This window comes from Engystomops pustulosus, chromosome 1 (genome assembly GCF_040894005.1).
Source record: "Engystomops pustulosus chromosome 1, aEngPut4.maternal, whole genome shotgun sequence".
Taxonomy (NCBI): Eukaryota; Metazoa; Chordata; class Amphibia; order Anura; family Leptodactylidae; genus Engystomops; species Engystomops pustulosus.
In genome coordinates this window covers 211,298,781-211,316,863 of record NC_092411.1, presented here as the reverse complement: position 1 = coordinate 211,316,863, position 18,083 = coordinate 211,298,781, and the positions used below count along the sequence as shown (strand labels likewise).

Genomic DNA, 18,083 nt, shown 5'->3' with positions numbered 1-18,083 from the left:
ACCTCTATGATTGGTAGCGGGACCAAAGGACTCCTGAAGTGGGAGACCGGGGCAGTAAGTTGACACTCAGGGCAGGAGCTACAATACCGGTTTACCTCCTCCCACACCCCGGGCCAGAAAAATCGCTGCAGGATCCTCTCTCGGGTCTTCTCAGCACCTAAGTGCCCTCCCAGCACATGTTTGTGTGCCAACTCTAGCACCAGCCTACGGTGAGATTGGGGTACTACAAGTTGCTCAACCTCCTCACCCCGTATCTGGTCGACCCTGTACAACAGTTCCCCAACAATCACCATTCGGGGGTAGATTTTGTCAGCCCCTGGTATTTGGAGTACCCCATTTATCACCTTAACATTCTCCCGTGCTTTAAACAAGGTAGGGTCCTGTAGCTGTGCAGCCCCAAAATTTTCACGGGAAATCTCAAGGTCCGGCATGTCGGCCACCTCCTCGTGGCCCTCGACCTCACCAGCTAGGACCTCTAGGGGAGAGAATTCATCACATGGGGTCACCCCTACTGCCGGTGTGGGTACATTGGCCTCAAAGGGTTCAGGGGCCAAGGCCGGACATACCTGATGTCCATTATCTGCAACAGCACCTGAAGTGGGTCTTCGTCTCCAGAGGTCCCAAAACACCGGTAAGTCTCTGCCGATAATAGCCTCATGAAACAGGGTCCCCACCACCCCCACTTCATGGGCAATAGTACCACAAGGGGTATGTAGGTTGATGACAGCAGTGGGATATTCGCGAGTGTCCCCATGTATACACAACACTCCCACTCTCCGCCCACTGTATAGTTCAGGATCAACCAAAGTTCCCCGCACCAGGGTGACCAGACTCTAGCAAGGCTTCCACTGTGTGACCACCGATTGTGACCATGCACACTTGGGGTTCTGCATCCATGACTGACTCGGCCGCCAGAACCGGCCGGGCAAACAGTGACACTGTCACTGGCACTGCTTCGTGTGGGAGAGGTAAGTAGAAGGTCCTCCGTAGCCCGATATCTCTCTACTAGGGACACGAGTTCCTCAGCATTTGTGGGACCGGCTTGTCCAACCCATCGCTGGAGCCGAGAGGGCAGAGAACGGGTGAACTTGTCAAGAACCACTCTCTCGACCATCTGTGCTGGGGTGCAGTCCTCGGGTTGTAGCCACTTCCGGACAAGATGGATCAGGTCATGCATTTGGGAGCATGGGGGTAGTTTTTCAGAGTATGCCCACTGGTGGACCCGGCTGGAACGAACTTGTATGGTGACCCCAAGACAAGCCAGAATCTCCGCCTTTAGCTGGGGGTACTCACGGGCCTCTGTTTCACTCAGGTCGAAGTAGGCCTTCTGCGATTCGCCTGTCAGGAACGGCGCCAGGACATCTGCCCACTGCTCAGCTGGTAACTCCTCTCGCTCAGCTACTCGCTCGAACACAGTGAGATACGCCTCATCTTTTGTAAAGCCTTCTGCATTGCAGCCCGTGCGGAATGCTGGACAACCGGGTACCCTTGCAAACCAGTATGGGACCCCTCAGTAGCCGTTGCTTGCGGTGCTGCCATAATGCCGGAAAACTTTTCCATCATCAGCTGGAACATGGCTCGGGACTCTTCCTGCTGCTGGCGGGACCTCTCCTCCTGCTGCTGGAGCATGGCTTGCTGCAGCTGTCGATTAGCCCGGGACTCTTCCTGTTGTTGCTGGAGCATGGCTTGCTGCTGGCGGGATCTCTCCTCCTGTTGCTGGAGCATGGCTTTAATAAAGTCCTCCATCTTAGCTTTATCCTGCAATTTGCCTGCTGCTTTCACCCAAGCCATGCAATGTTGCAGGATGTAGCGAGCCTTTCAGGTGTGTGTCTTTTGAACTGCCCGCAATCCGAAGCACCATATGTGGGAGATTTGGCCCAGTAGAGACCGTGGTAGCGGGGTGCTGTGATGCAGTTCAAGACAGTGACACCAAGGTACAGTCCAAAACAGGTCTCGCCTGCGTTTATTGCAGCAGCAAAACAAAACAGCCTTTACATTCAGGCATTAAATAAACAAAATCCTACCCATCAGGGTGCTAACTAAACAGAGTTTCTCTAACTCACCACTAGTACATAAAATAAGTCGCTGCTCCAGGCACAGAGGTCAGGGCTGTGTGCTCTCCAGCCTCCTTCCGGAGAGACCACACTTCCAGCTCTGCTCAGCCACTTTATGCAGACTGATTAGGCTGCTCCCACCACCTGTGTCCAAGGTGCTGGACACAAACCTCAGCACTAAGGCCTTGCATAATAGCAAAACCTAGGGGAAACATACCGCCCATCCACAGTTAACCCCTTCAGTGTCTCACAGTATATAAAATGTATATGATCAAAAGTTCTACAAATTCCAATATACTTTCTATATCAATTCCTCATAGTTTACTAAATCTCTGCTTGTGGTCATTCTTTGGGAAGCTTCATTGTTTACTTCCAGTGGATCTATCTCTGATCATGTGATGTCACACAGGTGCACGGCTCGTTATATAACACACAACTCTGATTACTGTAACGAGCTGTGCACCCATGACATATGTCATGAGCAGAGACAGATCCACTGGAAGTACACAATGAAGCTTCTTATAATATATTGAAAAATTGTATCCCTTTTCAACCAATTCTGGAGCACTATGCCTTTCATTCACCACTGCATGCTTTAACATTTTACCCTTTCCATAAAAGAGAACAGGTGTTTTTGTGTTTTTAAATTCTGAAAAAATAAATGTTCACTATTTTCATCTCCAAAACATACCAAAACCTATTTTATTAACAATATAATGTAGGTTATTAAACCTTCTTTAACCTGTTAATAAATAGAACTGGTTTAGGCCAGGGGTTCACAGTACAGAACTGCTGTATTGGTCAGGACCCAATACTTTACTAGCAATAACGTGCTGAAGATTCTTAACCCGCAGCAGAAATCATTCTCCACTACGTGGGTTTTTTTTAGGCATTATGTGGGTGGCATGTGCATAATTCTGAGTATGATTTTGTCTGCACATGATATATATATATCTGTTAATTGTCCCTTATGAATAATGGCTGGACCATTATTCAAGCACTGTCACCTCCTGTGTCAGCTCCTCACAGATTGTAAACTCTTGCGAACAAGGCTCTCATTTCTATTTCGTGAATAAATATATTGAAAAATCTAAACATTTTTTAATGACCTCTAGAAGTCTTATATGACTTATTGAAGATATACTGTATTATTTTAAAAAATCTATACAAAAATAAGCAGAATAAGCACAGAAAAATACACCTGCATCATCCCAAACTTCATTCAGTCATAGATGCTCCAATCTTTACCAAGACTTTACTATTCGCAACCAAATAAAATTTTAATACAGGCAGTCCCCGGGTTACATACAAAATAGGGTCTGTAGGTTTGTTCTTAAGTTGAATTGGATGTAAGTCGGAACTGTATACTTTATCATTGTAATCCCAGCCAGAAATTTTTTGGTCTATGTGACTATTGGATTTTTAAAAATGTTGGGTTGTCATAAGAATCAAGATTAACAATAAAGCTTCATTACAGACACATTTGATAACTGTTACAGTTGTTTATTGTAGCCTAGGAATAAAGTACAATAAATTACCAATATCCAGTGGTCCGTTTGTAACTAGGGGTCGTATGTAAGTCGAGTGTTCTTAAGTAGGGGACCGCCTGTACAACCTCTATTTATAATTACTATTTTCCTACCAACATGAAACATCTCACCTTCACAGTGTTTGCCGTCAGAGGAAAGTTGAAAGCCGTCCTTACATCTGCACTGCTGGTCTGCTCCAGTGACGTGGCATACCCCTGTACAATGGTCACTTACCATGGGGCAGATCTCCGAGCCTAAAAGGACAGAATGAATTGGAATAGTTCAGTGTCCATGCTTCAGTCTCTGGAAAAATGTAACGGGCAATTCCAAATAATTGTCCCTGAAAGTAAATCTCCATCTTATCATAATGTTATTTTTAGGTTCTACTTCATGGCTGCACCTTTTAAAGCAGGGGTCCCAAACTCGCGGCCCGCGGGCCAACTGCGGCCCGCGGGACAACATTTTGCGGCCCCCACCTGGAAAAGCACCGCGGTCGGGTCGCGCTGCATGGAGAGGGCTCACGGGCTGAGCCCTCTCCATAGCCGGTAAGTCTTTGCTGCATATTGCAGCAAAGGCTTACCGGTAACACCCGCGATCGGTGCTAGCACCGATCGCGGGTGCTTTCACAGCGATGGCTGCCGGCAAAGCTGCCGGCAGCCTCAAAAAGATAGCGGCGCATGGGCGCCGCCATCTTACCTGGGATCACCGCTCCCCCGGGGGGAGCGATCCGTCTCCATGGTAGCCTCGGGTCTTCCGTAGACCCGAGGCTATTTCGTTTTAACCCCTTCATTACAATGTGCTGATAGCACATTGTAATGAATGAGGAGGAAAATCCCCATATACTGCCATACTGTAGTATGGCAATATATGATAGGATCGATCAGACAACCTAGGGTTAAAGTACCCTAGGGAGTCTGAAAAATAGTATAAATAAAAATTAAAAAAAGTTTTTTTTAAAAAAATTATAATAAAAAAACATTAAATTTCAAATCACCCCCCTTTCCCTAGAACTGACATAAATATAAATAAACAGTAAAAATCATAAACACATCAGGTATCGACGCGTCCGAAAATGCCCGATCTATCAAAATATGATAATGTTTTTTACAATGCGTTTAACCCCGTTACGGAAAATAGCGCCCAAAGTCGAAAATGGCACTTTTTTGCCATTTTGAAAAATATAAAAAAATCTATAAAAAGTGATCAAAAGGTCGTACAGTCCTAAAAATGATATAATTGAAAATATTGTCATATTTCGCAAAAAATGACACCACCCACAGCTCCATATACCAAAGTATAAAAAAGTTATTAGCGCCAGAAGTTGGCAAAATCAAAAAAATAATTTTTGTACAGGTTTTAATTTTTGTAAATGTATGAAACATTATAAAACCTATACAAATTTGGTATCCCCTTAATCGTACCGACCCAAAGAATAAAGTAGACATGTCATTTGGGGCGCTCAGTGAAAGACGTAATATCCAAGCCCACAAGAAAATGGCGCAAATGCATTTTCATTGCATTTGGAATTTTTTCCCCGCTTCCGAGTACATGGCATGTAATATTTAATACCATCACTATGAAGTGCAATTTGTTACGCAGAAAACAAGCCGTCACACAGCTCTTTACGTGTAAAAATAAAAAAGTTATAGATTTTTGAAGGTGGGGAGTGAAAAATGGACATGAAAAAACAGGAAAGGGCCCGTAACCGGTTAATCCCCTTCCCTCCGGTACTTGAAAAAGATGAAGTCGCCGCTCTGAACGCACTTGGTGCAAGTCAGAGCGGCGACTTCATCTTCTTCGATGGGAGGGACACGGGGAGGCAAGTACCGGGGGGGAGGGGGGGATGGAGTGTCCCTGACTGGGCTCAGTGCGGTAGGAGCTTGGGACCCCTCGGTGCACAGGACGCGTTCATAGAGAAAACACGTCTCCCCGCTCGGGGCTTTCCTTGCGCTGGGAGACGCCATGACATTTGAATCTGAATAATGATATTTTGTAGGCGCATTTTGTGTGGAAAACTTGATGCGGCCCAGCCTTACCCAGAATCTACCTCCAGTGGCCCCCAGGTAAATTGAGTTTGAGACCCCTGTTTTAAAGGCATTGTCCAGAGCTTAAAATATTTGCATATATGGCTCAGGGGTTGTAAAAACCATAAAAAGCTTATGCTGAATGCTCTCTGTGTTACCTTTCAGTTGCAACGCCATCCGTCACTGATGGCTTCTGTTTGTATACAGAGGTGACAGTGCCCTGGTGTCCACAGCCGCATGGCTGCTACAGCCTGAGGGAGCACCGCTGGTCTCTATATACAAGCGTGCAGCACCACGACTGTAGGGGAGGTGAGTATAAGCTCCTAAAACATTTTTAATATTTTTAATCCCAGACTCGATGCATTGGAAGTGACCAAAAATACGGCTTGGTTTTTACATCTTCTACTTTGTGGTCCGAATGACGCATCACTTTATTCTTGTCTATGTTTGATCACAAGATTTCAAATTAAAATCGATTTTGTTGCGTTTTCGTAAAATTTTAATCTGATAAATGAAAAATATATTTGTATTCCTGTAACATTTTATTCTACAGTATATGGATGTCTAAGGAGTCAGGTAGGGCTTGGTGACATTTTGATAGGTACAACTGGATGACTATTTGATCATTTTTTAGTAAAATTCTAAAATTTTTAGGAAAATTCTAAAGGGTGATGAAATGGCTGAAAAAAGCAGCGTCCGACATTTGAAAATTTTTATGCTGTTTGCACATGCAGAACTAACACCATAACTTACCTGACCTGTACTGATAACTTGATGTCAGTTGAGGGACTAATTTTATATCTGTGATATCTGCGATTGATGGTTCCAAGGTGATAATTACGGTTTCTTTTCCTGTATATTTATTTAAAGTCCGGATGGAAGATGATTTTCTCTCTGTATAGTAGAGGTGATCTGAGAACGCTGAAAGACCCCAAATGTTTTGCCTTGAAGAACTATAATGTAAAAAACAATTATTAATTTATGTCATTATCCAAATATTAAACTATCTGCCTGACAAGAAGTGAAAACTTGCTTAAAGGGAATCTACCACTCCTATAGCTGTTCACTCTTCTGGGAGCTACCCAGCTCACCCAACAAGATATTTATTGGGTAGAAGAAATGTTATACAGTTAACATTGGAAATAAAACATTCAGTAAGCGCATGTTTGACATATCGAGCAGATATACTGTAGTGAGATATTACTTCTTTCTACCCTGTAGAATCCTGTGACTTCTATACTACATATTCAATAGACAACAGACACGCAACGTGCGTCTCTTAGGAACTGTCTCATGGCCTCAATGGTTTTAAAAGTCCTAAAGCAAAGTCCTGCATAGTGATTACATGAGAGGTATAAAGCCTTGTGGGTATGCCTTTATTTTTTTTGTTTTATTTTACAGCATTAACTGTGCGTCAAAGATGACATCTACTGTAAGGCTAAGTTTACACCATTGCTAGAAATGGAAGTCACTGCAGCTGTTGCAGTTCACCCTGCACCTCAAATGCGTCGTAAAGAACTGTATTCCGTTGATGTAGCTTTTGATGCAGTTTCTGATTATGCAGGTGAAACCTGTTCAATATGTTCAATTGATGTCTTTTACTTGTTAAACTACACCTCAAACCACATCAAAACTCAATGGAGTTCTTTATGTTGCAGTTGTGATACAGGGTCAAGGTGAACGCACTCAGAAAACTTGTAAAAGTTGTATACGGGCCTGGCATTTTTGGTCACAGAAATACTAATTATGACGATTTTTTAATGTAAACTGGATAAGTCATTTTTTGAATATTTTATTCCGTTTTTGTAGTTGTAATAGATTTTTTTTCATTTTTTGACAGCTTATTTATGTTGCCCAAAGTGGAGTGGATCAAGAGTTTGATCAAACATACAATATAACAAAAACTGCTAAACTTTTGAGATGGTTGACGCAAGGACCCTGTAAAATTTATGGAGCTATTGTGCAATTATTGTGATACTGAAGTGTATGCTGAATAATGCTGTACAAATTAAAAACTTCAATAAAAGGCTACATGCACATGACCATTTTTTGCATTTTTGCATGTGTTTATTAGCCCATAGCAAAACATGGAGCCCTGAGACTGCCGCAAAAAAACGATTGTGTGCTAAGGTATAATCTTATTATAATTTATTATCTATTAACGCTGCTTGAAAAATCTGTATTAGATTTCAAGCAGATAGCAGGAGGAGAAGGAGAGTAGAGCTGGGAGGTGGGGAAGAAGTGCTGGAACAGGGAGTGTTATAGCCAGAGCCCCCGGAGCACTTGCTATTCATTAACATAAAGATAAAGTCAGTTTTATAATTAAAGCACAGGACCACAGCTCCTAAAGCAAATATATTTCTATTCAGACTGCTTGTATCTATCCAGCAGCATTAATAGTTGATCTACCAGGAACATAGTGGTACATTTCCTTTAATCATATCACCATTTAGCAGCCCAAAATGTCATGTTTATGGTTAGGGACAATCCTGACAAATTTAGGACTGTTGCTCAGTACAAGTTTGCCACCCACATAATGATCTGGTGGTTAAAGAGGACCTTCCACCACCTCTCGCATGTGGTAGTGCAGGGGCTGATTCACAGATTCAGGGGCACTTAGAATTTTCTTTCTAGTCCCTACGGTTGGAGAGATATCAGTGCCAGTACGTTACCATTGTAATCCTCTCCACTGTCAGAGAGGAGGTGCTGAAGCAGAGATAATGGGGGTGGGGGGTGTAATGATAATCATCGTAGTGTTTATCATAACGCCTTCTGCACTAGAGTCGCCTCTCTGACAGTGGAGAGGATTACAATGGTAACATACTGGCACTGATATCTCTGCAACTGTAGGGACTAGAAAGAAAATTGTAAGTGCCCTCTGAATCTGTGAATCAGCCACTACAGGATGCTGTGATGCTATCTTCACGTGAGTTAGATGGTAAAAGGCTCCCTTTAAGCCAAGCCCACTCTCGCTGTGCAACAGGGGTAAAAAAAAGGCTTATGATTAGCATGTAATATTACTGTTATAGTATAGTGTTTTAAGCTTCTCATCTGAATATTGAAATGATTGAACCAATCCATTACCGGTTTCTTGTAAATTTAGAACATCTGTCACGTAAATGAAAAGTGAATTGCTTTTCACCTAGCACATTTGACCTTACAGAGATACTGATAATACACATTTCATAAGCACATTACATCTTATTTAAATAACTTACTGGCCTATTTTCTTAATAATTGTTACAGAATCTCCCTGGTAAGTACAAGTACCAATGCTTGATTCTTCCTCTACTTGTTTATATACAATCCAATATATTTTCTTGGAAACTGTATCCAGTGCAAGGGCCTTAATATCTCCTTTCATTTCAGTAACAGACGTAACAAGGGTTGCATTTAAATTAGATTTTTGAATAATTGACATCAAATTGCCAGACGTCCAAAAGAGCAGCCTAAAAAGAAACAGAATAAAATACCATAAATTCATGGAGGTGTATAATTTGTAACTAAAAGTAATTTAAGAAGTTTATGAATAATATGTAGGTTTAAAATGTTTTCTCATTTGTTGCAGTATGCATTATGGTCACTAGTGGGCAGTAGGAACACACTTAGAACACAACAAGACAAATGTTATTTTACATTATAGTTTTTGTAAGAAAAACTAAAATTTAAAAATGGAACTATAAAAAAATCCACATAGAAAATATCCTTTGTTGTGTTACATTAAGCAATCAATTTACAAACTTCCTACATATTTCAGTATTTAGTGTTACTCTCTTCAAGTCATAACCAGTTTTGTTTTATTAAGCATTATTTATATTAAATATGAGCGAATACATAAAGATTTAATTTGCTGAAGCTTAGCCAAATTTTTCAACGCTAACTCTAACCGTAATTTGATTTGGAAGAAAAGTGTTTCGTCTGAAGTAGATCAGAAAAAAAATTCTGATTCACTTTGCTGCTAGAAAATCTGCAAATTTGTACCGAATCAATGAATTAAAAAATAGATTTGCTAATCTCTGATGTCTACATATAACATATGACAACATCAACTAAACATACAGGTAGAAGATCTTCCAATAAACCTATGTTCAATATCCTAGATGGAATGATCTCACATAAGATGAATAAGAAATGCAATACTTATTGATGTCACTCATTAAAACAACATGTATATATCAGGTTAAAGGGGATTTACCAACGTATATACTTTATAATGTAACCCCAGAATATGGTATATACACTTGATCACTGGACCATCTTCAAACAGTAATATTGGAGTTTAACATCAACAGATTTTCCTTAATTCCACAGTCACAAGAAGGAGAAGTGGAATGGGAATGTGCGTCAGCTCTCCGTCCAAACTATATGAATGGATGAATGTCATTTATAAATAAGAAATAAAGACTTTTCAATACAAAATTATTATAGTTAAGTTCTAAAGTTGCATATACCCCTCCACTGGATCAACAGAAATGAAGGTGGGATGAACTAAACCTCTCAAAAGGGTTCGAGCTTTCTTTCCACTCATGTCAGTCCACTCAATGGTTCCCTTTTGCTTGTTAGACCACAAAATGTGCTTGTTTTTCCAATCCACAGTGAATCGTGTCGCCCCTTGTATTACAGCACGCATTCTCTGAAACATAGAATACATCAATGTTACCCTTAAGTTTGATTAGTAAGACAAGATCTTTACTACCTCCTAATGTAAGTTATTCCTGTTTTGTTGTTAAAGCAAAACATTCAGCAATTGATTGTGTTACATTAAGCAATCAATTTACAAACTTCCTACATATTTCAGTATTTAGTGTTACTCTCTTCAAGTCATAACCGATTTTGTTTTATTAAGCATTATTTATATTAAATATGAGCAAATACATAAAGATTTAATTTGCTGAAGCTTAGCCAAGTTTTTCAACGCTAACTCTAACCGTAATTTGATCTGGAAGAAAAGTGTTTCTGATTCTGATTCACTTTGCTGCTGGAAAATCTGCAGATTTGTACCGAATCAATGAATTAAAAAATAGATTTGCTAATCTCTGATGTCTACATATAACATATGACAACATCAACTAAACATACAGGTAGAAGATCTTCCAATAAACCTATGTATTACAGCACGCATTCTCTGAAACATAGAATACATCAATGTTACCCTTAAGTTTGATTAGTAAGACAAGATCTTTACTATCTCCTAATATAAGTTATTCCTGTTTTGTTGTTAAAGCAGTTTTTTTTGTATCATTGATACGTCTTTAATGAGTTATCTAAGTTAATGATCTGCATGACCTATCTACAAGATAGCGCCTAGCACTCCAGACTCTACCTATCAGCTGCTACCAGCAATCAATGAGTATAGAAATAATAGTAGAACAATACTCCATTTACTTCAATAGGAGCTTAGCAGCAGTTTTCGTCAGTGGTCAGTATACAAGGAATGTAGCTGGACCTCTGACTCTGTTATTATTCCAGCAGATTGATGGTCAGGGCTTTGGAGTGTTGGATCCCAACATCCTGATATTGATAACAATCCTTTAAATATGGTTATCCCAGCATCAGCTGCACTAAAAATAAAACTACTTTAATTACATTTCTACTGGGTAAATGCTCCTTTCAGCTGAAGTATTCTTTTACTAGATGCACATGTTGCTCTTTGTTAAAATTGTGTCAGTGGTGTTGCAGCAGTGTAAGGAGCTCTACATGAGGGTCTATAAGGAGGGTTTTACTGTTTTTAGTGAGAATTACCAAAATAAATGAAACAGGAGGAAGTAAATGTATGGTAGTATAGTTAGATGATAATTAACAACATATGTGATAATCATTAGCAATGCCAATTAAGCAGTGGTGATCCTGACAGAAGGGATCCCAAAGTGGGTCCGTCAGTTAAACAACTCTTGGGACTCATAGGAGGAAAGGTACTGCTGCTCACAGAGGAGGAGGTCATGTGACAGTGTGTATTGCAGAATTCAGTGTGTTCTTATTACTAAAGTAGCTGCTTCCCTTACCTATGCTGACAAGCCCTGGAGACCATTCAGTAAATAACACTACAACAACTGTGCAGAGCTGCTTCTTCCTGCTCATAGATAAGGCAGTAGGGGGAAATCATGTGACAGAGCCTTCCGTGTGTGTGTGTGTAACAGAGCTCAGTGTGTTCAATGCTGTGGATGCAGATGTCTCCTACACAGTGTAGTGAGTTACAAGATCTCCCCTGTTCCATATCAGTTCATCCATCCCAGTCTGTGATTCTACAGAAATTTATCTGTCTTCACCTCATGCTGCTTCCCCCCACCTTGTAATCTGCACTGTCAGGACTGTGCAGAGAAGCTATTAACCCTTAGTGCTTACACAGCACAGATTATAGACTTCATGTCACTATTTTACTTATGATTTCTACCACTTATTGCATGTTCCCTGCTCCTCCATGTGATGCCAGACCGTCACCATACACATCCTTTACACTATGCAGTGTGTAGTAGATTTACTTGTAAGAATCTCACTGGATTTGCTGCTAAATTAGTTTAAGAGAGAACATAATGCATCAGGCAGGTACAGGAAGAGATAAGTGTCTTCCCACTTCACCTCTGGTGAGAAAGATTTTTCAGAACATACATTTCCATAACTTTTGAGAAAAAGGGACGGGAAATACAATATGGTAGTATGGGGGAAATATGGAAGATGAAGTTGCTTTTAATTGGGAAAAAAAAGAGTGGAAAAATATGGTGGTGGGGCTATACACGTAAAATGTAGCCAACTGAAGTAGAAAGGCTTTTTGTTTTACCCACCCAAAATTTTGAAATTGGGTACAGAAGTATATAGTTTATTAGTGGTTTATACGGAGGTAATCTGGCAACTAGCGGACTGACGATGATATAGGCCTACAGACATTTAGCAAGATACTGCAGGAAAGATACAAAGGTGCAGTCCATTCTCAATTTGGTATATGCATATGGCCTATGTGATCTAGTAAAAGGTTTGGCACAATTTTAGTTAGGTTTCATGGTATTTAACTTTTTAATGTTTTGGTTAAAATGTAAATAAAACCTCTTACATCTTTCCATTACAAATGGTGGCTGGTTAATAATGTTAGTCTTAAATTTTGCTCTTTGAAGGAGGCTTATCGACTCCCAAATTTTCATACAAATGAAACATCATTGTTTAGGCCACTTTAAACTTTACAAGATTTTCATATTCTTTCTTCTACTGCAGAAAATTAGATCTGGAAATTTCTCAAATATGTCTGGAAACAGGAAAGATATGTCTGTGTAGCTTATAAGTGCCCTACTTTGTGTTGTATTTACATGAAGGGTCTTTGGAAGCTAGTGAGCTCTATTTGACAGTACAATGTCCTAAATAACTCCTTCCTGGTAGGTATTTCTAGCATTTTTCAGGCCATAATATTTCACTGTTGAGATTTTTTCTAGCACTTTGCCGTTAATTCATGGCATGTTTATACTCTTGTATACTGAATTATGTTTTTTTCCTTAATTTAATCCATTTGAACCTGTCTATCAAATTATAGAACATCCTATCCAGTGAAGCGGAAGTAAAAGTAACATGCAATTAACCAAGTTGAAACAACTAATGTTGCTGAGTGTACAGGGATGAGGTCACCCTACTGATGGGAAAGTCCGGGCAAAACACTTGTTGTATAAAAAACAGCTGTACAGAAGAAAAGACAGACACTATGGGGAGAAGCAAAAGAAAAATAAACTGTTAGAGAAACTATAAGGATAGATGATGGAGTGTGAAACGTCCACTGGAAAATAGAAAGGAAGTGACGAGGATCATTGTTGGCCTAATTATTTGAGGGCATTATGTCATAAACACCCAACCTGTTTGTTGAAATTAATAAAATACTATACCATAGTTTTTATTGCTTAAAACACACCCCAACCTACCATATGGCAGCCCACAATAGATAAACCCAATAATTATTGAGGATTGTTTCCAGAGGAAGCCTGATTTGACCCTTCAATATTGCTCTGTTACTAGTAGCATGATTTCAGTCAACTAATTGCTGTACTTTCATTGCTAGACGATTGTCCCAAAAATCTGGAACTGATAGCTTGCTGTATTAACACCTCACTCTCTAATCCCCCCATCCATACCTCCCAACTTTTGCAGTGTTGAATGAGGGCTAAAAGGTGTCACACCCTGCACTCCTTTTGCCCCTTCTCTTAATAGACCCCAGTGTAGTATAATTCGTAGTGCACCCCATCTTCCCCTCACAGTCCTCCTAGCTCCATGTCACATTGTGGCACCCTCCTCCCCCACATATTGTTCTTCTGCCAGCTGGCATTCTCATTTTGTGTCCCCCAAAAGCTCCCCTTTGTATTGTACCCCCAACTCCCCCTTATATTGTTTATTATGTTATTATAATATTATATTATATTGTTTCCCCTCAACAGCTACATCTCATATTATGGCCTCTTTGTATTGTGCACCACAGCTCCCTCTCATATTATGTCCCTCCCCAGCAACTCCCCCTCATATTAAGGCCCTTCACCTTCTCATTTCATTGTTGGTTCTCAGATACTTACCTCTCCCCACTATCCTGCAGAAGCCCTCTTCTCTCCTGCTGCCGTTTACAGCACTGAATCTGGCAGGCAGGGTAACATCATATCATCGCACCTGTCAGTTTCTGATGCACTCTGCAGCAGGGGCATAGTGATAATGCAGCAGAATCAAGTCATGCTCTTTTCTACTGATCCCCATTAAGCTTTCTGTAGTTTGTAGTAGCTTCATGCCATTATTGTCCTAAACTACCCTCTATGAGGTAGAATTCTAATGTTACTCACTTATACCCTCCTGGACTATCAAATCTCCCATGATATCTGCCTGACCAGATGAAGCTGGTCCACCATGTTTGTGACTAGTTAACGTAAATTTTAGATGCCAATTGAAGGGTTTAAATAGAAAAGAGCTTATTGATTTATGGAACACAAAGAAAAGAAGTATATACACTGAAACTCACAGATTTTATCATCATAAATCAAACCAACATCTGTGCCCAAAAGGAGGAATGCAATATACCTCCAGCTAGAACTTTTTCTGTTGCCAAGCCTGTAGAAGAGAGAAATCATTCTAGCCCCCCGATGACTATTTTATATTATCATTACATAAATCATTGTATATATCATTATTCCTTGGTGAATGACAGGTTCAGTGACACTTTACCTCACGTTTGGTTTTATTTAAGAATATCCTCTGTATATAACCTCTGTTAGCGTCAAGCCAGTAAAGTCTTTGCTCCTGAAGGTCAAAATCCAGAAACACTGATGATCCTGCACTCCCCACTATTGTCTTTAGGTTACTACCATCAGTGTTGATGCTGAGAATATCGTTTCCACGGGTGAACAACACGAAGGGTAAAGGACCTGAAAAAAATAGATGGACAAGAAATGTTACAGTTTTACCAAAAAAATTGATCCAATAATGAGCAAAGGCACTTAAGAAGCTCAGATGTACATCTCTTCTTTAGCCTTTATATTTGAATTATAAATTATAATATGACATCTTTCTAAAAGACCACCATCCCTTTTTCCACCCCTGTTGTCATACACATCATATACCAAGTTAATCCTTTTGATGTTTGTTTCTAAACAGTTTGACTTTGAGACCCTGAGAACTTGAGAAACTGAGATTCCCACCAGCCACCAGCACAGAATTCCTAAATCTCCCTATTTTCATTGAACAGAAGTCACGCATGCCTCCTGCAGTCCTAAATCGGTGAGACTAGTGGACATAACTGAGTACTGTACTCTATTACTTTTCAGCAGTCCCATAAAGCAGCATGCATGTGATTGCCGGTTCATTCAGACTTGAACTCAGGACTCCCATGTTTGTGAGGTCCAAGTTTTCAAACCCGTACCCAAACCAAGCCCAGTTAATCCTGCACAGCTGTGCTCTAGCCGTACACTTTGCAGGGTATAGAAGCATGGCTATGGGGCCATGCTATACTTGTATGTTCATTAGGCAGGCCAGCTGTGCAGGGAAAACGTAGAAGCAGCCGCAGTGCTAAATAAGCTCTGTAGTCCCGTTATTCTCAGAATTCTTGGAGTTCCTAAAATGTTATCACTATATAAAATTATATAAACTCTTTATTAACAAAGGATATGCCAAAAGTGTTGAAGAATATAAACTTCTCTGTCTCCCATAGGTCATGACGCAACGTTTCTTTATTTAAATGTGTTTATTGCATATGCTGGATTCTTACAGTAGTGAGCAATGAGCCTCTTCCATTGCCTTTGTGTATGTGTATGTATGATATCTTTATTTCTATAGCTCTTTCCTAGAGCTTTAACCCCTTAAGGACGCAGGGTATTTTCGCTAATTTCTCGCTCTCCATCTTCAAAAATCCATAACTTTTTCATTTTTCCGTGTACAGAGCTGTCTGAGGGCTTATTTTGTGCATAACAAATTTTACTTTCCCATGATGTTATTTATTATTCCATGCCATGTAGTGGGAAGCCGCAAAAAAATTCCAAATGTGGAAAAATTGAAAAAAACTGCATGTGCGTCATGTTCTTGTGGGCTCAGTTTTTACGACTTTCACTCTGCGCTCCAAATAACACCTCTACTTTATTCTTTGGTTCGGTGCGATCGCGGTGATACCAAATTTATACAGGTTTTATTGTGTTTTAATACATTTTCAAAAATTAAACGAATGTGTACAAAAAAGAAAAAAAAAATTTTGCCATCTTCTGACGCGAATAACTTTTTCATACTTTGGCGCATGGAGCTGTGTGAGGTGTCATTTTTTGCGAAATGAGCCAACGTTCTCATTGCTACCGTTTTGAGGACTGTGCAACATTTTGATCATTTTTAATTACATTTTTTATGTCATCTAAAAAGGTGTAAAAGTCGCGTTTTGGACATTTGGGCGCCATTTGCCGTTCCGGAGGTCACCGCCGTCAATAACCGTTTTTATATTTTGATAGATCGGGCATTTTGGGACGCGGCGATACCTAATGTGTCTGTGATTTTTACTATTTATTATATTTTATATCAGTTCTAGGGAAAGGGGGGTGATTTGAACTTTTAATATTTTATTATTTTTTTACATTTTTTAAACTTTTTTTTTTCTTTTTTTTCCCACTATTTCTTAGACCCTTTAGGGTACATTAACCCTAGATGGTCTGATCGCTCCTGCCATATACTGCAATACTGCTGTATCGCAGTATATGGCATTTCAGCTCACTATACATTACAATGAGCCACAGGCTCATTGTAATGAATATGCAGAAGCCATGTATCCTCGGGTCAAACGAAGACCCGAGGCTACCATGGCAACCGATCGCCGCCCCCTGATGACGTTCGGGGGAGCGGCGATCGGAGGTAAGATAGCGGCGCCCACGCGCCGCCAAATTTAAAGTGCCGCCGGCGACTTTGCCGGCGGCAAAGAAAAGGTTAACACCCGCGATCGGTGCAAGCACCGACCGCGGGTGATAGCGATGGGTCTTTGCTGCGATATGCAGCAAAGCCCATCTCTGTATGAAGAGGGCTCAGCCCGTGAGCCTTCTTCATACAACCTTCACAGCTCCGTGGCGGATATATCCGTCACGGAGCGTGAAGGGGTTAATAGTATCAGCTTAGTGGTATCTACAGGTTTAGTGATGCTAGAGCAGTGATGGCGAACCTATGGCACTGGTGCCAGAGGTGGCACTCAGAGCCCTTTCTGTGGGCACTCAGGCCATCACCAGAAAAGACTCCAGGTATCTTCTTGCAGTCCCAGACAGCCCAGGACTTGCTGTGCACAGAGCTATTTTAAAGTGACAGCAGTATCTGGGACTATTTTCTGCTTTATTGCTCTCCTCAGAGTGCTGGTATCAATGAAAACTGTGACAGAGAAGGGAGTATAAATCATAAATTAAATTTCTGTGTTTGCACTTTGTGATAAACAAGCTGGTCTTTGTTGTAGTTTGGGCACTCGGCCTCTAAAAGGTTCGCCATCACTGGGCTAGAGGATTCAGAATGGAGACTGCACTACCAGAAGCTCCATGGTCTGCTAAAGGTATGGCATCTCTCAATCTGTTCTCAGCCTGTCGTATGAGTGATAAGAAAGACAGGACATCATCCTCAGTATCATATCCACTCATGTAATTGCTTGATCCAATCTAATCAAGTGTCATCTGAGGTACCATTTGTAATTATATATTCTGTATATTAAAAAACAAATTGCAGGAACCATCCAATGAAAAAACGAAAGTGGAAGGAGCTCTATAGTTGTGAAAAAAGAAGCTTCTTAAGCCAACATGTGATTGTTCTAGATTATTTCACTGCCTACATTTAGCCATGCCTCAATAATTGGACCTGTCTGTTGTAATTATGTGGATGCCAATTTCTCAGTTAGAGAAACAGAGAAGAGGCCCAAGAAGTGAAAGAAAAGAGAAATATTCCCAAAAGGAATCTTTATGATTTTCTTGGTTGAATCCCAAGAATTGTTTTAAGGTATAGGAGGAGGGTTTTCTGGAGAAGAG

At 40.5% G+C, this 18,083-nt stretch overlaps 1 protein-coding gene across 2 annotated transcripts in view; it reads right to left on the bottom strand.

Moving 5' to 3' along the window:
- The window catches only part of EGF (epidermal growth factor), a 100,525-nt gene that overhangs the window by 56,457 nt on the left and 25,985 nt on the right, over positions 1-18,083 (bottom strand). For both annotated transcript variants that reach the window (XM_072119309.1, XM_072119308.1), the window contains exons 2-6: positions 14,782-14,981; positions 10,059-10,240; positions 8,826-9,056; positions 6,361-6,560; positions 3,715-3,837 (exon numbers count right to left, since the gene is read on the bottom strand). In XM_072119309.1, the coding sequence (XP_071975410.1) occupies positions 3,715-3,837; positions 6,361-6,560; positions 8,826-9,056; positions 10,059-10,240; positions 14,782-14,981 (936 nt within the window). The remainder of the gene's footprint in view (positions 1-3,714; positions 3,838-6,360; positions 6,561-8,825; positions 9,057-10,058; positions 10,241-14,781; positions 14,982-18,083) is intronic.